Source organism: Podarcis erhardii (assembly GCF_964252035.2).
Source record: "Podarcis erhardii genome assembly, chromosome: 3".
In the NCBI taxonomy this organism is placed as follows: Eukaryota; Metazoa; Chordata; class Lepidosauria; order Squamata; family Lacertidae; genus Podarcis; species Podarcis erhardii.
In genome coordinates, this window is record NC_138507.1 from 110,549,600 (window position 1) to 110,572,523 (window position 22,924).

A 22,924-nucleotide genomic window follows, 5' to 3' on the forward strand; every position below is an offset into this window, starting at 1 on the left:
CCCGCTTTATCAGTACCCCAAGGAGTCTCAAAGAGGCTAACATTCTCCCTTCCCTTTCTCCCCCACAACAAACACTCTGTGAGGTGAGTGGGGCCGAGAGACTTCAGAGAAGTGTGACTAGCCCAAGGTCACCCAGCAAATGCATGTGGAGGAGCGGAGACACGAACCCGGTTCCCCAGATTACGAGACTACCGCTCTTAACCACTACACCAGAGGTGTTTAAAGGGAAAGGGGCTTTTTGGTGATGGGGAAGGAGAAGACAGCTAGATGGGTTGGTTGGTGGTTGGGAGGAGTAGAGGGATCAGGGGTCTTGTGGGTGTTGCACAAATTAAGATTTATTTGGAAATTATCTAAGCTATTTCCCATTCTGGCAGAATCTCAGCTGATTTTTAATTTTTTAATTCTTATTTTTTTGCCCTTCCTGTGTTTTTGTGTGTGTAACTTAAGGGTGGAAATCCTAACTGGGCAACATGCAACACACACAAAAAAAACCCAACAACAACCAAAAATAGACCGTTGAAGTCTAGGGACCATGGAATGGTGTATGTCGTGTGTGTGTGGGGGGGGGGAGAACCAAGGGACCGGAGAGAATGGAGGACCCTGAAAGATGCCAAGGGTGCCTGGCAGTAACATTAAGGAACAGCATGCCATATTGCAACATGTAGTTGCAGGTCCCACCTCTCAAGCATACTCTCCTCTTACATTTGCATGGAGTCAAAATGCAGAAGATTTATCTCACACAGTGCAAAATTTGACATGATCTGCTAAAAGGATTCCCCACATTCAGAGACAGTGTGCTGCTAAATACTAGATGCTGAGCAGCAAGCAGAAGGAGAGGAATGCTGCTGACATACTCTGCCTCCAGCTCTCCACACATCACGCCAGATACCACAGGAAACAGAAAGCTGGAGTAAATGGAATTTCAAGCTGATCCCACAGGACACTTTGAATGAAACTGGGCACTTCTTAAAAGCACTGGTTTCTATGGGAATGAGTTGAGGCTCATGCATGAATCATAGATTTGTAGAATTGTAGAGTTGGGCTCAAAAGTGCTTCACTGTCTGGATGGATCTCGTGATGGAAACTTTTCAAAGCTTTGGTTACATACAACTGTTGGATCAATTCAAAGTATGCAGAAGAACATCTCATTGAATTCAGTTTGGCTTACTTCAGGGAGCTGGCTTGTCTTTTGAGGTCTCCCCTCACCTAGCCAGTTCCACTTCTTGGTTTCCTGCTCTTCTTCTTAGCAAGGTCTAGATTTGTGCATTCAGATCTTGTTCAGGATTCAAGTAAGGTTTCAGGAGCCACCTGCACCAGCCATCTGAGTTGATAGCAGCCAATGGAACCTGCTACCTGCCTGTCTCAACACCTCCCTCTTGCTACTCTGGGCTCCTTTTGGAGGAAGAGTCGGATGGAAACCAACCAACCAACCAACCAACCAAATAAATAAATAAATAAATAAATAAGGTGGCACAAGACATCTTACCAGGAAGAAGAAGCAGAAGCAGAAGCAGAAGCAGAAGCAGAAGCAGAAGAAGAAGAAGAAGAAGAAGAAGAAGAAGAGGAGGAGGAGTTTGGATTTGATATCCCGCTTTATCACTTCCTGAAGGAGTCTCAAAGCGGCTAACATTCTCCTTTCCCTTCCTCCCACATAACAAACACTCTGTGAGGTGAGTGGGGCTGAGAGACTTCAAAGAAGTGTGACTGGCCCAAGGTCACCCAGCAGCTGCATGTGGAGGAGCGGAGACGCGAACCCGGTTCCCCAGATTACGAGTCTACCGCTCTTAACCACTACACCACACTGGCTCTGGCTGGCAGATAATTGTTTCACTGTGTTAATGTTCTGAGAACATCTGATTCGCGGCACATGGGCCAAGACTGATGCTACTTAGTTACTTGATCACACTTGCAAGCATACACACATTCACTGTGTGATAGCATTAGGGTACTAAGCAGATTTTAATCATAGAAGGCTCTTGCTTTGCACAGTGGTTTTATTCTCTCCATTTAAATCTCTCACATCTCAGATTGTCAAATACTAATGCTCAAGCCACCTCCACACTCATACGTGTCTCTCATCATTCCATTCCAATTGCTACATTTAGCTTCCGGTTTTGCATTTCAGGAACTATTGTTTATGACAAGCTTCAGTGAAAAATGTGCTCCTGTTTCACCAGTTGCTAATAACAGGGAAGCTGATGCTCTGAATAGCATTCCGCCCAAATAAGCATTCATTCATAACTCTATTTTTCTCAAGTTTGTTTTTTTTAATCAAAGCATTAAAAAAAAATCTAAAAGGTAATAACTAAAAGTTTGGAAACACAGATCCTGTTCTTTCCTGGAAAAGGGTGATTTATGCTTGCAAGGAATCCACCTTTAAACATGGCAGCACCTAAACCTTAGAACTCCCTGCCCAATGCCATTAGGCACATAGCTGTACTGTACTATGTTCAGGACTTGTTATAACTTTTGTACTGTTTAGATGAACCCACCCAGATATGTAAAGTTGGCATGCATTTTAAGATTCATTAAACTGCTGGTTTGAAGGATGAGAGGATGGCAACATGAGAGTGGGCCTTTTCTGCAGTGGCCCCTCCGTTTGCGGAATGCTCTCCCCAGGGAGGTTCAGCCAGTGCCTTCAGTATACATCTTTATTTTTTTAAAAAATATATTTATTAACAATTTTGTAATTTAGTTACAATTCCAGTAAACAATACAATATAACATATCTTTTAACATAGTCTTCTTAACTTCTTTGGACTCCCTCACATCCCCCGCTCCTGCGTTCCTAGCCAAAAGAAAGGTTTCCCAGCAAATTTATTCCCTTATTTCCATTCTTATTATCTAATTTTCCAATATTATATCTCTAATTTTTTTTAATATCCTTTATTAAATCTTAAAGAATTAAATATAACTTAAAATTTTTCCAAAAGTTTATCTTTTCTTAAATTTAACTTATCTTCATATATCACATCCTCTATCTTAATGGTGCCCAGTTGTTTATATTCTAGCATCCTTCTTAACATTCATATAATTTACAATATTTTTGTAGATAAATCTTAAATTTCTTCCAGTCCTCTTCCAACGTTTCTTCTCCCAGGTCTCGGATTCTGCCAGTCATTTCAGCCAATTCCATATAGTCTGTCAGTTGCATCTGCCATTCTTCCAGTGTGGGTAGATCTTGAGTTCAGTATACATCTTTAGGTGCCAGGCAAAAATGTTCCTCTTTAACCAGGCCTTTGGCCAATTGATATCCGATGCCCTTTTAAAAATGTGTTGTGTGGGGGGGGGGGCTATTGGAATGTTTTTGTTCTTATTTTTATTATATCTTTTTTATATTGCAATTTTCTGTTGTGAATCACCCTGAGATCTATGGGTTGAAGGTAGTATACAAATTTAATTAATAGTAATAATAATATTTCAAATTCTGGTTAGGTCTATTTGTGAATGTTATTTGTTTCAACCGTTTTTTACTACTGAATTTTACATTTTTGCAACCTCTGAGGGACCTGTTGGTGAAGAGCTTGTATTACAATGGAAGAGGAAGAAGAAGATCAGATTAATCTGATGCACTACAAAACACTATATTAAGCTTATTTTGCTGAAATATTTAAGCATTTTTGTTGTGGTAGTAAGTTGTAGCTATGCCACATGGCAGAGGATAAACGTATGCAAAGTTTAAGTAGATATAACCTGCAAGTCATCCTGTAAAAAGCTATGCAAATGTAATCAACCAATAGTTTTCAGAATATATCATTCACGGGAGGTTTCCAGGAACGATCCAGTATCAGCAAGGATTCCTGCTGCTGGGTCTTGATCATAGGATTATTCCTTGAAAAACCACAAAAGTAAGTAATTCTGATATCACTTAGCCAGTGGAGAGAATACACAACTTGGAATTAAATCCTGCACAGTCATTAAAGACTTCAGGGCAGTCACGCTTTCCCTGTCTAACCCACCTAACAGGTTGCGGTTGCACATTGAAATGCAAAATAACACACACACACACAAACACACACGGGTTTTTGAGCTAAGAACTGCATCACAAAAATGGAGAAGCGTGAAAGCCAAAGAATTAACCATGTTGCAATATTCGTTGTAGTCCAAAAAAAGTGTGAATCAGGCTGGCTCACTTAAAACTGGGGAGGATACATTCGTAATTTTATTTGTATGCTACATTTCTGTAGTTAAAACCATGCTCAAGGCGGCTTACAACAATAAAACAAAAATCAGCTGGCTAAAACGTAACAAAAGTAGTCATGAACAGTAAATAAAACATCAAAAAGCACACAACCAAATTGAACCATGTCTACATGCTTCGTAAAAATATCTAAAATAAATATACAAAAATTAATATCATAAACAGCAACAGCCCCACCCCCAACAACAACAACAAAAGTGAGCAACACCCCAACCCAAGTCTTGTTCAGCAGCCTCAGTTTTTGTAGCTGGAGTCAGTCAGAGCTGACCTTCCTTCCCCGGTCAGATGGGAAAAAGCCTGCAAGGCATGGAGCGGGTCTCCCAGCCAATAACCCTCTCCAGCTTCCTTGGCCCCAAATCCTCTGTCGTAAGCTGCATAAGGCAGTGCTCATAAGCAGGAACTAAGACACGGGATACATTTTTAATGATGCTGCTTTTAATGTCTGGGTCCTGGGATAGCTGCAGTTGCAAGAGATCCCCGTGCTCCACCATTATTCCCCATGCATTCCGGTGCTTGCCAAGAAATGCTAAAGGGTAGATGTGTCTAGTGTTCCTTGATGCTCTTCACTAAACTGCTTAAGGTCAGATTGTGTGAGTTGAATCAAATGATTAGCTTGGTAAACTGACTGCGGGATATGGATGTGTGCATGTGTGTGTGTGTCTTTCATTCAACGCTCAATTCAGGGGCCCCTGCTCATAAAGCAAGGGACTTGGTGCCAACCGCATCCTGTGAACTTGTATTTGCGGCAGCTTAAGCGGCCCGCATCATTACATCTTTAAAGATGCCTACAGAGGAATCTCACGGTAAAACCAAGACTTCTTTTCCCCCAATTACAGTCTCAGTGATGCATACTGCAGGGCATAAATAATTTAGCACTGTTGTAAATAAGCCCAGCATATAATATATACATACATTCCTGAGCGATTTTTACTAAGCTCACGGCCTTATGCACTGCCTTCTTGCTGAGAGGTTGCCTTCCCTCCTTAATGCCTCTCGCCGCTTGCTGTTTGTTTGTTTTCATCGGGAAGACCTTCATGCTTCAGTACATGTGTTTAGTGGTACGGAGACTTTGCATTAGCATAGTTGGAAGCTCAAAAACCTCCTTGGCTACTCTTAGGCTCCATTTTCGACCACACCGTTTGCAGCCAGGCCTATCTGTCAAGCGAACGAGAATGTGCGGCACCGGTAAGCAGAGTGCTACAACATCAAGGCCATAAAAGGAGACTGTTACAATACTTTTGGAAGAAATTCACATGGATCCTGTATTGAGGGGGGACTGTTATGCAGTCGTGTGGGTGGCAGACTTGCAGGCGTATCACGTAGAATCATAGAATCATAGAATCATAGAATCATAGAATCATAGAGTTGGAAGAGACCCCAAGGGCCATCGAGTCCAACCCCCTGCCAAGCAGGAAACGCCATCAGAGTACTCCTGACATATGGTCGTCAAGCCTCTGCTTAAAGACCTCCAAAGAAGGAGACTCCACCACACTCCTTGGCAGCAAATTCCACTGTCGAACAGCTCCTACTGTCAGGAAGTTCTTCCTAATGTTTAGGTGGAATCTTTTTTCTTGTAGTTTGGAACCATTGCTCCGTGTCCGCTTCACGTGATGCAGCCTTACAGTCAACTCACCAGCAGAAGCATCATGGGAAAGGAATGTGCTCTGTGCGAAAACTAGACATCTGTGCAAATGGCCTCCTAACATTCTCCACCCTTTTTGTGGATAAAGATCTGTTTTCCCTAGAGAACTTTGGTGACACCCCCCCCCAATAAATTCGTGGAGAATATGGCTAAGAATGGTAAATATAGTCAGCATGCCTCTGAATACCAATGCCAGTGTACTGGAACAAGCAAAGATCACCACTGTTGAAGCAATGATTCTTCAACATCAACTTCATTGAACTGGCCATGTTGTGCAGATACCTGATTATCATCTTCCAAAGCAACTACTCTATTCCAAACTTAAAAATGGTAAGTGTAATGCTGGTGGTCAACAAAAGAGGTTTAAAGACTCTCTCAAGGCAACTCTAAAAAAATGTAGTATAAACACCGACAACTGGGAAACACTGGCCTGCGAGCACTCCAGTTGGAGAACAGCCTTTACCAAAGATGTCATGGGCTTTGAAGATGCTCAAACTCAGGATGAAAGGGAGAAACATACTAAGAGGAAGGCACGTTTCGCAAACCCTCACCATGATCAACTCCCACCCAGAAACCTATGTCCCCACTGTGGAAGGATGTGAGGATCCAGAATTGGCCTCCACAGTCACTTACGGACCCACTGTTAAGACTGTGTTCATGGAAGACACTCTTACTCGGCTATGAGTGATCGCCAAAGAAGAAAGAAGTATTGTGGGATGACTAGATGATCCTGAAATTTCTTTCCAATTCTACAATTCTATAATAATCTGAAGGATGTGTGGATCCAGAGTGAAAGAAGAAAGAAGAAAGAAGAAAGAAGAAAGAAGAAAGAAGAAGAAGACCACCAATTGCTGGAAATCACAATTTGGGAGAGTGCCTTTGTACTCAGGTTCAGCTTATGGGCTTCCCAGAGGCATCTAATGGATCACTGTGAGAACAGAATGCTGAAGCAGCTCTGATCCATCAGGGCTGGTCCCAGGTGTGTTATTTTCGCTTACTGGGAGGGACAGCGGAAAGAACAAGACAGCAGGAAGTTTGACATGGTGTGGGCGCCTTGGGAGGAGAACCAGATTGTCTCTGCTGGTGCCAACCTCCCCGCTCCCTCGACCCTCCTCTCTCTTCAGGTAAGCAACAATGACACACCTGCTACAGAAGCGAGCTAAGATGGACCAATGTTCTGACCCATTAATGGATGCTTCCTGTGGTGATCAATTGATGCACTGACTAGTAGCTATATATAAAAGAAATTAACTGGCTCACATGAAAAGCATTGCAGGTAAGACGGTGTGAGAAGTTATAAAATAATGATATGGGGTGATATGGCTGTAATGGCGTATTCACCCACGCAAGCAGGAATCGAGTGGTAAAAAGGCATGTGCGAATCAGTTTTATCTCAGATTTCAGAATTTAAACTACTGGCTGAAATCAAACCTTATTTTCAAAATATATTACGAAAATTGTGTGTGATGGATGAACAAGAAACATTTGAGGCAGCCTCTTGTCTTGCTTGGATGCTATTTGCCTTAAGCAAAATGGGCTGGGTAATTTGATTGAATGTGATCCCATTTCTCTGAAGCTTCATGAAAATGAAAATTCACAGAAGTTAAAAGATGTCGTGATGCAAACTGATGTCTTTTCTTTTTAAGTATGTAAAAGTATAATTTGGAGCAGAGTGGTACTTTTTAAACGTTACTAATCAAATTTGGAGAGAAGCTACTGCATGAGTCAAGATTCCCTTAGTCCATACCAAGACAGCACAAAATGCATCCTACCAAAAACAGAAGCTGCCCATCTGGATGATCAAACAACAACAGTGATGCTTTCAATGTTAACTTCTTCTTTTTAACCAGTTTTATTCTCATTAGGGAATTGGACTGTACAAGGAAAGGAAATAAGAGGAACTTTGATGGAATTTTAATGTGCTTATTGGGGTTTTTTTAAAAAAAGAAAGAAAATAAAAGTGTGCAGAGATTCTTAGGGATTGACAGATGCTTTTAATGCCACCTAATAAAATGAATAATGATTAACAGAAGTGATTTTCAAGGAATGGGTTGCTGCAAGACCATAGATGAGTTAGTGGGGGCAGGTTGTCATTCCCAGGTCACTAAAGGCAGAACACTTGGACTCAGTTCTCGGTGCAATTCTTTGCATGTTGACTAAGAAATAACTTCTGCTTTAGCATTCCCTGGTAAGTGGACATACAGTTAAGTGAACATACTATCACAGTCTTGTTCTCCCATTCTAAACACACAGTGCACACAATTTAGGAAGTGTCTGGCACAGTTAAGCACCATAACTGAAATCAATGGGATTGAAGAGCACAGTCTTAAGTACATGAAGTGGAAGAAATCCCTCTGATTTCATCTGGAATTACTTCCATTCAAGAGTATAATTGCAGTATGAGAGAAAGCCCACAATTTGAGGGACACTGACAATCTCAGACGAATTTCACAAATGACTAGAAACAGATACTTCTCAGCTATCCAGACATAACGTCACTGACTGCTGACTCATCATATTTAGGTGACAGGCAATGTTCACTGATGTTTCTCTGAGTTTGAAGGCATTCCAAACCTTTGTTCAGGATTGCTGCCATTTCCTGAGGAAATGTGCATAGTTACATTCTATCTATGTATGTATGTATGCATGCATGCATGTAAATATGTATATATGAAATGAGTTTTTTTAAAAAAAAAAAAAGGTAAAGGACCCCTGGACGGTTAAGTCCAGTCAAAGGCAACTATGGGGTAGCAGTGCTCATCTTGCTTTTCAGGCCGAGGGAGCCGGCATTTGTCCACAGACAGCATTACTAAACCACTTCTGGCACAACGGGACACCGTGACAAGTGTCAGAATGCACTGAAACACCGTTTACCTTCCCGCCACAGCAGTACCTAGTTATCTACTCACACTGGTGTCCTTTCAAACTGCTAGGTTGGCAGAAGCTGGGATAGAGCAATGGAAGCTCACCCTGTCATGCATTTGAACCGCTGACCTTCCAATCAGCAAGCTCAAGAGGCTCAGTGGTTTAGACCACAGTTCCACCTGCTCCCCTGTATGAAATAGCTTTCGTCTATGCATAATGTTGCATTCAATGTAGAACTAGGGTGAATGTTATATTAGTGCAATGATTTTTCCTTGTGCAATGGAATGTTCTCCCCCTTCCTTCCCTAAATCTGTTCTGGGATTCCCTCCAACACTCCAGACCAGATTTAGGGGTGGGCTGGGGTGCTGTGGAGGAGCAAATCCTATTGTGCTAGAGCTAAATCCTTGTGCTAGCACAGAAGTTGAACATCACCCATTGAGACTAACACCAGCTATCACTTCCACCTCCTCAACACCTAGCTGAGTGTGCCTCTCCACCCATCATACTGTCCACTGTTGTCCCGGAGTACCTGGCCAAAGCCTGTCTTTGTTGGCTGAATGAGAAAGATGTCATGGATTCCTTCAGGGATCCACTACATGCACTGTAATTTTGGAAGAGATGGGTCACCCTGGATGTCTTTAGGATGTGTGTGAAAATGTTCTGTGTAACTCAGAACCTTGGCTAGTCCTTCCCCAGCAGATGATGGTGAATTGAGACACTGGTCTTCAACCGGTGGGTTGGGATCAGGTCATGGACTGATCTAAGGTGGGTCACAATAGCAACACTAGTACCATATATATATATATATATATATATATATATATATATATATATATATATGTTAAATAAATAAATAAGAAATTGTTCCCCAAAATGCATGTTTCGGTTAAAGGTGGCTCTGAGTGTGAAAAAGCTGAAGACTACTGAACTGAAGGCATCACATTGCTGATTTTGCCTGGCTTTTTTTCATTTTTTACGTTTCTTGGGAATGGAGAAATCAGAAAATAGGTGCTCACATTTGCATGAATGTATGTTTACAGTAAATGCGCTAGCACATTAGGCCTATGTACTTAGTCTCTGTATCATCACAGTATGTGACATCTGTTCTTCTCATATCCAGATGCCATTGTATCTTAATTATACCCGCTAATGTTTCTGCAGGAGCCACAAATGGTGAAACAACATTCCCAAGAACTGGAAGTTGGTAACATCAGATTTCAGTCTAGCAGACATCTGAGGAGTGATAACATCTTTGTTTATTTAATTAAGTTCAGCTGCAATGTGAGTTGATGTTCTTCTGACCCTAGACTAGAGCTGAGCTGAAATTTCCCAGGAGGCATTTTCCCCCAGAGATTTCTTTTCTTCTCTGAATAATCTCGACCATTGTTTTGTGGTGGTAGCCGTTTCCCAAATGAACTTGCACACATGCACAGAGCCCCAGAATGACACTTACGGTAGTATTCAGTTTTGTTTTATTCATACTTGGCCTCCTGCAATTAATGCACCATAGTTACTTGTGTCTATTAACCTCTATGCGTCTACTCTGAGTAGGCCTAGCTTTGGCTACAACCCTAGGTATAGGGCATTGTGGAAGATGCAAAATAGCTGTCAGACTGCCAACATAGTTGCCACTGCTGCCAGATGCAGTACCAAGCAAAACTAACAGAGAAACACACGAAACACAGGTGGGGGCAGGAATAGAAGCTCTGCTACTTTAACTGCTATTGGTGAGTGAATCTGGGAAATACAGTGGTACCTCGGGTTACATACGCTTCAGGTTACATATGCTTCAGGTTACAGACTCCACTAACCCAGAAATAGTACCTCGGGTTAAGAACTTTGCTTCAGGATGAGAACAGAAATCGTGCTCCAGCGGCATGGCAGCAGCAGGAGGCCCCATTAGCTAAAGTGGTGCTTCAGGTTAAGAACAGTTTCAGGTTAAGAACGGACCTCCAGAACGAATTAAGTACTTAACCCGAGGTACCACTGTATAGAATTCCATGCACACTGAAAATGGACTAGACAATGATTAACAATTGGAAAGAGAAAAAAGTATGGGAAGTTAATATTTTAGCATTCAGCATTTGCCTTATACGATACTCCAAACTCAAGTGCCAAATATTTCATGTAAGCAGAGATAATAAATAATAAGTGCACCTTTCAGATTCCTCTGCCCACAGTGCAGCAGACCCACTGTCCCTTGCAGTGCCATCCTTGCTGGAAAGGGCCAGAGCTCAGTCAGTATGCCATAACTATTGAGAAATTGGCTCTGCTATCCTTATTCTAATTTGGGAAGCCAAGGCAAAGTTGGTGTTGCACTAGGGGGAAAGGTCTTTCTCTTTATTTATGTGTCACCAGCGGAAGGGTCACGGCAATCCACTGCTGCTGCTTAAAGAAAAGCAGGGCTGAGGATCTTCCCCACTCTTTCACAGGATCATGGAATTGTAGAGTTGGAAGAGCCACCAAGGGCCATCTAGTCCAACCCCCTGCAATGCAGGAATCTCAGCTAAAGCATCCTTGACAGATGGCCATCTGACCTCTGCTTAGAAACCTCTCAAGGAGCAGCTACAAGAAGTTGCTTAGATCTTGCTTCTTTAGACAATGGGGAAAGCAGACAACCAGACGCTATTTTGCATACTTTTAAAAGCAGACTGGGGAAGGGACTCAGCCATGCTGACATAATATTTAATATTCAATCATTCCAATCAACAGATTTTCACAAGCAGCATTGGGATGATATAGATTGTTGCACATAAGAATCACCACAAAATTTTCCGGTAAAGATATGGGCATTATTATTTTTCAAAGGCAGGGGTGGCTAGCCCAGTGGTTTTCCAGATGTTGTTGGACTACAGCTCACATAGCCTCTGACTATGGGGCTATGCTGGCAAGGACTGATGGGAGCCGCAGTCCAGAAACATCCAGGGGGATCACAGGCTCCCCACCCATTTAAAAGGTTTGAGAAACCAAACCCTACTAAGAACTTCCATAACATCACCGCAGGGTAGATAGTGGGTGGGATTTGCTGCCCCAAATGCAATGGTCTCATGAAGAACTCTCAACAGATATAATAACTGATGTGAGAGTTTGTAATGGGTGCAAAGAATTTGTGACCCAACAATGCTGCAACCAAGTTTTCCCCTTCCTCCATTTTGCCATCCCTGGCATTTACCAAAAACAGGAGAGATTCATTAATCTTCTTCGGGGGTAGGTGACACTCTACTTGGTGAGCCACAAAAAGCTCAAGCCTACCCTAAAGATGTTGCTGCATCTAATATCCATGGTATAAAAATCGACTCCTATTTAGCTAACTAGCTGGAAGCAATGCTTTAGATTAACAGTCAAGTCATGACACTGCGGTGAGATGGATGTTACAGCTGTGCTGCTTTCCTACAGGTTAAGACACATCCTTCAGGGTTCAGGTACCATAAAGTCTCCTTAAATATCTCTCACTGACTGCATGAGGGCAGAGAAGGCAGCAAGATTTATGAGCGGCACACTTTGGAGTGGATTGCAGGTAGCACGCCAGCTTCCTCCAATCAAATCTGCATTGTAATTTCTAGAAATCAATTAGATGCAAGAAGCAATTACCTATTTTTAAGCACAGAATAATTTGTTTCTCCTGCAACAGGAGAATACAATGCATATCAACAATGAGCTTGCTGGCCCAATTGCTCAACAACTGTAGGAGCCAGATCACTAAAAGGGGAAATGGAATATTTATCATATGGCCTGTCATAAGAACTAGTAAACAAAGGTTTAGGAGTTTAGGCCACAAGGGGCTTATTCTCAAGGGCATCATTCTTTTTGACATTAAGATAAGTAGCATCTCATAACCAGGGATGGGACCACAAGTCCCATCAGCCCCAGTATGCATGGCCAAAGGCTAAGGGTGATCTTACTTGCAGTTCTACAACATCTGGAGGACCAGATCCATCCAACTCAGTACTGTCTTCAAGATCTCGGGCTGAGAACTTTCCCATCACAAGCTACCAGATTTTAACTCTTTCCTTCCTTGTACCTGCATGGTTCCAACGCCATTTCACTTACCCATCTCGCAGACAAGATCTTCATGTTCCTTTTCAAATCCCGTTGCTGCACCCTACATTTGAGTGGTTAAGTGGTTATGTTTGCTAATCTGCTTCAGAACATGAACCTGCCTAGCTCAATAGATTTTTGGATGTGTTACAAACGAAATGCTATTTTCCTGGGCACTTCTTCTATAGATCAGAATTCGGAATGCCATGCTGCATCTGTGTAGAACCTACCCAGGATTAAATATGCCTAGAAGTGCTACTTTATGTAAGGGCTGCAATCAGGGCTGGCATCAATGTTTGGCACAAAGGGGTCACACAGCAGCAGGCAGCCCACTGACAACAGTGCCCTGGAAATTCTTCTCTCTTAAACCTTTGCAGCAATCAATGATAGTTTCCTACTGGCCCATGGAGGGCAGTCCACCTGCCTCTTTTCCTCGGATCAGCTGCCTGGAAATCTACTTAGAGAGCATCTGAGTGGTGAGTCCGCAATAGGGTTTCTGCCAGATCCATTTGCATGTTCATGTTCAGTTCTGATGATATTTGTCTCTACAGTGTGTGTGTGCGTTTCTGTTTCTGAAGTTTAACGCCTGCTTGTTTCCATGATGTTCACTGAGTTTTGGGGCTCTCCCTACGGTTGGGGCCATGGAAAATAGCAGATGTTGGGGTGGAGGGGTCTGCCTTCCTCTGCCAGCCAGTCTGTAGGGTGGGGTGGCCCTGCCCCTGTATGAGGTGGAATATAAAGAATCCTGCCTGACTCAGCTGGAGGGAGGTGCTATCCCCAAAAGGACAGACTATCCAGAACAGGACAGAACTACTCTCCATGGGACATTGGGGGAACTACTTGTTCATCTGCCTCTCACTCTGCTCCAGACAACGAAGAGGGAGAAGGAAGGTGACAAGGAAGAAAAGCAGGTATCACTGCTCAATTTCTCCTTGACAGAACACTGATGAGAAACTGATGATAGCGAGAAGTGGTGGCTGTGCTGGGCCTGGGGGTTAACCCAAGCAGAGCAGTCCAGGTCCGGTCCCAAATCCAAGGATTCCGCAAGGAGTCAGTCCGACAGGGCATGATACAAGCCAGGAAACCAGGCTAGGTCAGGCAGGTTCTAGCAACCACCAATGTTGCTCCCGCAACCTGGGGCGGGGTCCAATAGCCTTTTATCTTTGTCGGGGTAGCGGCCGACCCTGATCCTCCAGTGACTCACCTCCCTGTCTTGCCCGAAGGCGAGCACTCCTCCTGCGAGTACTCAGGTCTCTCCTTCTCTCAGACCTGAGTCTCTGCATCTCGGGAGATGTTGGTGGGTTACTAGACCCAGAGGCCGTCTCAGCCTCTCCTGACCCAACTGGTAGTGGGGCAGCTGTAAGTGATGGCTCAGCTGAAGACAACGAGGTAATCCCCGCATCTGGAGCCAGGGCAGGCTCAGGGCCCTGACTCGGCCCAGCTGGTGCTTGTTGTAGGGGAACCTGTGCAGACTGGGGCTCTTCAGAATCAGGCCCCAGATCTGGTTCAGATGCCGCCTGAGGCAAAGCATCTGGTATGGACTGAGACTCTTGAGTCCAAGTCCCAGGCCATCACACTGGCTGGTGTCCCTTGTGACTGTTTGATGAAAGGCAGGGAGCCCAAGCAGTAGGTGCAAGTCGGAGCCATTGACAGCCAGCACCAACTAAGTCTATGTTTGTCCCCATTCTCCTCTTTTTTGCTCAGTTCTACAAGAACAACATTGAGTCTAAAGAGAGGGAAGCTGACAAGCAACACTACTCCCCTGGAGATACAATTAAGAAGGCAGGCAGGTAGGGACTGAGGTCGGTAGGCCAAATGGGTCGACTTCCACTGCTTGGGATGGTGACGAGGACCCTTCCAAAATCTGGATCCTGCAGTGGCTGCAATCCCATTTACTTGGAAGAAAGTCCCATTCACATCAATAGGGCACATTTCTACATAAAAAATATGGATAAGATTTTGCTGGAGGTCTGCAAGCCTAGGCACACTGACTGGAAGCCACAGTCCATACTGAGCTCAATGGGCAATAAGCATAAACGTTTTCCCCCCCAGGCTCAGGCTATCAATATTTAACCATGTCCAGGCTGCCAGGTGTACGTGTCATGAAGATGCTTCTTGTTCTCTCCAAGAGACAATGTTAAGTGAGCAAGCCAGTGAGAACTCCTTGAGGCAAATGGAACTGGTGACGGGGGCGGAGGGGGGGTGGGAAGGCACTAAAATAGAAAGGCCAGCTGACACTTTTAGCACCTCTTTAGCAACAAGGGGTGCTTTGAGTGAAGAATTAAAGAAGAGAGCTTTTAGCACTCCAGTCACACCGTGTCATATCAGTCCCTCCGATGCACAAGCAGTTTGCTTCTGAATGTGTTCTGACAACATGCGAGGCGATTGCTGGGAGGACAGAGGAACCAAAGAAAATGGAGGGGGGAGCATCTGAAAAACAAAAAACATGGGGGAGGAGAGAGAAGAAGGGGGCTCTAGTGGAATTTAAATTGCCATAAATCCTTGGTACTTGGGGAAAAAAAAGAGCACACCTTTTTATTGTGATAGCTTAAGTTATTTTAGACATTGCTTCCAGAAGATGACACCCCACAACACACATTTCAAGCTCTTGATATAACGCCTATAAGCATTAAGTAACAACCATGCACTGGGAAATTACTTAACTTGCCTTTTTAAAAAAGGTCCTATGCTCTGTAGATGTGATCAACGAGGTATCATACACCTGAGCCATATATTAACTTATCATTATTCCACAACGAAATAAGAGAAGGGAATAAATTGCAAAAAAAATTATTCCCAAGGTACTGAGGGCTTCACATAGATTTTCCCGACATTAATAAAGGGAAACTATCCACTGCAAAAAAAGATTTCCTCAGTTTGCCCTTCGTCTACCTTTATCTACTCTGTTAACTTTGCAATTTCAGGCAATTCCCAGTATTCAAAGCCCAATCTTAACATGATTCTATTACTGAGATGCGTGCCTCACTCAGTTCAGTGATGCTCACTACTGGGGCTGTATAAGACTGCAGATTCAGACAACTGTTGGAATAGTGACAGAACGTGAAGCTATGCTATGATTTGGTGCCTGTCTCCACCAGGAAAGTTGCAATGCTGTTGGGTGTTTTTTGCATGCAATGGGGGCGGCTTCACATATCGAGCAGGTCTGATTTGCTGGGGGCACTGCATGCAGCAACTGCCAACCAGAAGCACTGCACTGTTTCCACATGGAAACCATATGGCAAGAAGCATTCAATGGCAGCAATAAGCAGTTAAACTCCAAAAAGAGTGTAGGTGATATGCTAGAGCCAGGAAGGACGCCATCAGGCTAGGGCGAGTACGGAATGCATGAGCTCATGAAGCCCAAATAATTTATGCCAAGTCCTGAAAGCCTGCTGTGAATATTTGTCACAGTTTGCGTTATTATAATTATGATTAATTTGATGTGGAATAGCAGGAAGGGGAAAGTTGGCAGAGGGTCTGGTGAGTTCTGCTATTCCTACAAAACACTTTTTAGACAATGCTGCAGCTTTTTCATTTGCATCTTCTCAAGCTTAATAGTCTTTAATTTGGACCATTATACACTGTGTGGCATTGTCTAGCTCCGCAGCCCCACCCCCAGAGAACACTTTGAATTCTGCTGTGTTTCGCTTCTTGGCAAGCACACTATGAAAGTGGGTTTTTGGAAAACACTCAAAGTATTTTTCTTTGCAAATGGGGCTTGGCATGATTAATGGAGCAAGGAGAGGTTCTGCGGAGGTCAGCTGCACTCAGTGTTTGCACCTGCAGCTCCCCTGAGGTCTTGGGAGGAAGGTTTTAGAAGATATGGATGTGGATGGCAAGGGGCACGTTTTTTGTCTTCCAGAATCCCGCATGCTTAATATGCCAAGGCCACTCAATGAAAACACACATTCTCCATTGCTACTTATCCTTAGCGTTACACGTAACTTGCAGCGTGTCTTTTACACTCTGCACCACTTAATTTTCAGTGGCGTGAATTTCTCCCTTTTAAAATAAATTCTATCTGCAAGGGTAATCTAATTCGTCCCCCTTCAATGCATGAATCACAGCTTAAGAATCAGTGGCCAGTGGCCATCCAAGCCCTGTTTAAATACATCCAATGAAGGACAGTCCCCCACATGTGATACCAGTTCTACTCCAGTTGCCTGTGCATGTGTACCTCTGAACCGGTATCTTACACATGTACTCACGGAAACACCATTTGGAGCAATAAACAATTCTGCTGTTGGGAATCTGATGGCCAAGCAGCAAAGGTCTTACTACAATGGGCCTGATTACCATATAGGGAGGAATCCTATATACAGAGGTACCTCGGGTTACATACGCTTCAGGTTACATACGCTTCAGGTTTCAGACTCTGCTAATCCAGAAATAGTACCTCGGGTTAAGAACTTTGCTTCAGGATGAGAACAGAAATCATGCTCTGGCAGCGCAGTGGCAGCAGGAGGCCCCATTAACTAAAGTGGTGCTTCAGGTTAAGAACAGTTTCAAGTTAAGAACGGACCTCTGGGATGAATTAAGTACTTAACCCAAGGTACCACTGTAGAAGATTCCAGCGGAAACCAAGCTGGCGTAACGTATAGCTGGCATAAAGTTATGCCAAACCCAAGCCCTGCTTCTTAACAGATTGCGCTGCTGTTGATGGAACAGGGGTTAAATCACATATTAAGACAGACCTACCTAATGTGCAGTTTCTGAAACAATAGACAAACCAAAGCAGTGCCATCCTTTGAAATTTGTACTTCTCTAAATTATGCAATGTAGTCCTCCAGCCAAGTAATGTATACAGGAAAGTATATACTAGGTTAAAGAGGTCACAAATGTGCATTATATTAGTGAAAATAGTGTACAAAAGTGTGTTGCATTAATGAAAATGCACATTTGCAGAAATGTGCATATTAGAATAAATTCAAACTAGAATTATGAATGTTCGTGATATTTGTGTTAAGATTGCAGACTGACTGAAATAAGCTTTTTTATGTTTCTGAATTCCATGCAATACCTGGCTGGATTACAAAATCCACAGAAGAGTGAGTTTCAAAAGATGCACATGTTTCGGTTCACGTACAGTTTTCAGAAAGTGCACATTAAGTTGGTTCGCCTTTAAAATTGAACTGAACTGAATTTCTCTCCCTTCCTCAGCTGTGAATATGGTCAAAGTCACTGCTCATTCTTGTCAGCCGTATGCACTCCATGTGAATAGGACTGAGTTGAAAAACAGAGCTCCTTATCTGCTAATGATAGCTTTCATTTGAGGGGAGTAAGTGCGCTTCTTCATATCTTCTGACAGTAAACTTTCATTTCCTTATTTTGGAGAGAATGCCACTCAATGTGACATTGAAGATGACAATTATTTCCCCATCAGATGACACGGTGGGGGTGAGGGGAGAAAGTGAGGAAGATGAATTCAGCTGTACACATATTCTCTTTCTACTCTCTTCATTGCAAGGGGAACACTGCAAGCTAAGTAGCTAAATAGCTCTGTTGAATAATACTGTTGTGACAGACAGGGCTAGGAAAGAACTGGGAGGGCGGGGGGGGATCACTTGCTGAGCAAGAAGCATTCTAGATAAATAGTACCTCTATGTTCAGGTGCAGGTTATCTCTAATTACCAGCAGCTGGGAGAAAGGTGGTGCCCTTTATGCCATGCTTGTAAGCGTCTCAGAAGCTTCTGGTTAAGTGCTACTGATGCTGTAGGAAGCAAAATCCTAGACTAGATGGAGCCATTGTCTGATCTAGCAAGGCTCTGTTCATGTTCTTATGTAGAACCAAAGAAAGCACCCTATAATTTCTCATACACACACATGCAGGTGATGGAGAATCATTCTGCTTGGAACTGATCTTATTGGCAGCTCCCAGAATAAATGCACGGATCCAAACTTACTTAGGCTTCTGATTCCGTTAAAACAGTGTTTATGGAATAATAATAATAATAATAATAATAATAATTTTTATTTATACCCCGCCCTCCCCAGCCAAGGCCGGGCTCAGGGCGGCTAACAAGCAATAATAAAAACAAGTTGAATGAATACAACTTAAAAACAAGATTAAAATACAACATTAAAATATTGAAACATTAAAATATTAAAATGCAGCCTCATCACAGGAGGAGAAAGGAAAAAGGAAAAAGAAAGAGTGGGAGGGAATCAAATTGGCTCCATGCCAAAGGCCAGGTGGAACAACTCTGTCTTACAGGCCCTGCAGAAAGAAATCAGATCCCGCAGGGCCCAGGTCTCATGAGACAGAGCATTCCACCAGGACGGAGCCAGTGTTGAAAAGGCCCTGGGCTCTGGTTGAAACTAATCTAACTTCCTTAGGGCCCGGGACCACTAGGGTGTTGCTATTTATGGACCTTGAGGCTCTCCGTGGGGCATACCCGGAGAGGCGGTTCCATAGGTATGAGGGTCCTAGGCCTTTAAAGGTCAAAACTAGCACTTTAAATCTGACCCTGTGCCAGTGCAGCTGGAAAAGCACTGGGTGAATATGCTCCCATGGCAAAGACCCCATGAGGAGCATTCTGCACCTGCTGGAGTTTCTGGGACAGCTTCAAGGACAGCCCCGCGTAGAGCGAATTACAGTAGTCAAGCCTGGAGGTGACTGTCGCATGGATCACGGTGGCCAGGTCGGGGAAGGAAAGGTAAGGGACAATCTTACTTGGCTACGAGTGATTGCCAAAAAAGAAGCTTCTGATTCACCTACTTCCAAATTTTGTGATGCATTAGGGAAAAACCATGTTTAGAACTGCATACATTGACCAACAAACTATGGGTTTGTTGTTTATATCTGGAGGTTTTGTGCTATGTGTTGGAATAGTGGGTGATAGGCCGGGGGGCTGGAGTAGTGGGGATGGGATTCTCTACCTTTGTTCTAAAGCTTTAAGCAAACAAAATCCTATAAGTTCTAATTTTTAAAGTTTTCAAATTCGGCATAAACCCTTCAATCCTTTCTCACGGGGAGCTAATTTACTTCCCATCAGCTGGGTGTCCAGTTGTTTGGAAAGGTCAATTTCCCAAACCTGAAAATAGAGATGTCTGAAGAAGAAACCCTATTAATTGATTCAGAATGAATGGCTTTGGGTCAGCTTTAATGTGTGCCAGCACTGAGTCTCTCTCCTCACCCCGACCCCAAGAAATTACATCAAGGCAGATGGTCAGTCCATCCTTCATTCTAACTGCAGTTGTGGCAAGTCTCTTTGCACCTTCAGGAAAATTGGTGAATTATTGTTAGGTAAATAGGAATTATTGTTCTGAAATCAGAAGGCTGGTCACACAGCGAAGGTTTACTACAAGACACCACCCTTTTCATTCAAAGCATGTCTGCATCACAGTTTCCTAGAAATCCAGTAAGGGCACAGGGAGGGTCCATTCAGAAAGAAAAATGGACACTTCCTTCTGCTTTGTTTGCTAACTATGTAGCTATTACTGAAGCTGATCATTTTTGGTGATGTGGATTTCAGTGCATTTTTAAAATACTTGGTTAATGCAGAATTCTGACTGGTTTCAAAAACATTTTCAAAATCTCTGGATGCTGGAGCCCATTGCAGCGACATGTAGTCTTATACTGAAAGATCCATACCATACTGGACCCTCCCATCAAAGACCTAATCAGTAACATGTACTTATACTTTTATCTGAAAAAGGTTCCTTCTCTAGCAAACATGGGGCATAAAAACCAACTCATAATCTTGTTTTGGTTTGAGGATAAGCATGACTACCTAATTTGACACTCTCTTCTTGTAACTTTCTCAAGAGAACAGTCATCTTCCAAGCTCAGATTTAGGATTGCCTTATGAGCCTTAACAGATGAATTTCTTCTGTTTTGATCATTGTTGCTATTTGATTGCTATTAAGCCATAAAGGTAAAGGACCCCTGGATGGTTAAGTCCAGTCAAAGACGACAAAGGGGTGAGGCGCTCATCTTGCTTCCAGACCGAGGGAGCCAGCGTTTGTCCACAGACAGCTTTCCAGATCATGTGGCCAGCAAGACTAAACCGCTACTGGCACAATGGGACACCATGATGAGCATCAGAGCACATAGAAACGTCATTTACCTTTCCGTCACAGTGGTACCTATTCATCTACTTGCACTGGTATGCTTTTGAACTGCTAGGTTGGCAGGAGCTGGGACAGAGCAGCGGGAGCTCACCCCGTTGCAGGAATTTGAACCACCAACCTTCTGATCATCAAGCCCAAGAGGCTCAGTGGTTTAGACCACAGTGCCACCCGCATTCCATTATTAAGCTATAGAAAAGGGGGAGGTCTCATAGATAATGGTGTGGTCTTCACAGAATGATTTTCTGCCCTTTGATGATTTGCATCATAACTCTAATCACATCTATTCAGAAACAAGCCTACAGAATTCAGTGGGGCTTCCTCTCAGGTAAATAAAGTTGGAATTGCAGACTTAGAATTGTACTCATTAACTGCTTCCTCATTCAGGCAACCTCTAGTAAAAACAACAACAAATAACTCAAAAATTTTAAGCAATGAAAATTAGACTTTGTTATCCTCTAAGAAGAACATAAAAAAACAGAATAATAAACTGTAAAAATCTTCTTAGTTTGGGGCTTATTATACAGCTTCAGGTCATTCCATGTCTTGTAGGGTGGCATTAACTATCTAGAGAAAGTTTGATTTTGCATTGCTAAGAGTTATCTGAGACCCAAGGGATTGGTATATTGTTTGTAAAGCGAAAACAGATTACTCTTAGACCTACTTATTGCCCAAACACAGCTTGAATTTCCTTGTTGTGGAGAAGGTTTTTGAACAATGGAGCCAATTGAAAGAAGAAGTAACTTTGTTAGAAGGGGATCTCAACATTGTATGGACCTCAAATTAGAAAGGAGCAATAACTCTCTAAGAAACAAATGCTGTGCCTGCAATCAATTTTCAGTAAATAAGACATGATAGATATTTGGCATATCTGCAATGTTGATTGAAGAAACTACTTGCCTCACCCAACTTGTCACAACACATTGCTTCACAAATATTTTCTTTTAACTTCACCCAATTGATCCCAGACAATCGTTGATTCTAGCATTCAATCAATAACCGATTCTGACCATTTACTAGTGGCAGGCACTATGCAGGTTTATGGACAACCAATCTCCAGGAGTTTGGGAACAAACCCTATGCTTTGGGGGAGGGGGGGAATAGTGGTAAATGGAGAAACGAAGGTATATCATTCATATGGTAGCCAAAGAATTCAATAACCCTTTGAAACTAGAACGCATTCGTACATTGGTAAGAAACATAAGGTGATGACGTAAATGAATCATACTACAAATTCAGAAACTGTAATTCTAAATGGTTGACTTGTTGTTCAAAATACCAACTAGCCAGGCAGGAACACAACATCAGTAACAACACATGAGACCAACATATCAATACAACATCAAGGACATCCATAAGGACTTTATCTAATTCTATGCACAATTATATCCCCAGGGGTGCAGATATTTTGGCACCTGCCAATTTTTTTGTTTGCCAGAACCTTACACTGGAAGGCCAGAGCCTTGTCCCTGACAGCATGCAGAATTTTCAGAGCAAGGATATGAAATTGGCAGCTGTCTTCTTCCCTTTCTCCAAGTTTAGGAGATGGCAGGGGATTATCTTTGCTGCACTTAGCTTTAAATGCACTGTCTCAATTGCAGCATCTTCCTGAACATGGAGGTGGGAAGCGGACCTAACTACTGCTTTCACTTCCTTTGTGGTCCACTCTGATTTGCAGGTATGAGTCAGGTGGGGATTTGGTGGGCAGGAGCAACAACTTGTGCACTGGGCAATGGCTATGCAGTAATGGCACTTGGATTGGAACTGGGAATGGACAGGATGGGAAGGGAGGAGGAGGAAGAAGAGGAAGAGACTATAGCCCTGAAATAGCGTGTTTAGGTTCTCCTAAATGGGACTTTCAGCCGGATTGCAAGTGTGAGGTTCATTTTCAGACTACTGTATATGCCACAGACTGACTCATAGAAACAGACATTCATACTTACCTGGATAGGATCTGGATTCAGTCTTTGCAAAAAAAGCAGCAATTTCTAAATCAAGAAATAACAGAAAACGAAATCAAACAAATAATTACTAAGCTAAAAATAATAATTAATCATACAGCCCAAAGCCTAGAAGATTTCTTTGAAGCCAAGTTCTACATCCAATGT

General features: G+C 43.0%; 1 protein-coding gene across 30 annotated transcripts in view; it reads right to left on the reverse strand.

The window, feature by feature from the left end:
* The window catches only part of NRXN1 (neurexin 1), a 1,006,781-nt gene that overhangs the window by 748,482 nt on the left and 235,375 nt on the right, over window positions 1-22,924 (reverse strand). For 18 of the 30 annotated variants that reach the window (XM_081854496.1, XM_081854489.1, XM_081854482.1 and 15 more), the window contains one exon: window positions 22,760-22,804. The exons of the other annotated variants lie outside the window; for them this stretch is intronic. In XM_081854496.1, coding sequence (XP_081710622.1) covers window positions 22,760-22,804 — 45 coding nt within the window. The remainder of the gene's footprint in view (window positions 1-22,759; window positions 22,805-22,924) is intronic. 30 annotated transcript variants of the gene reach the window in all.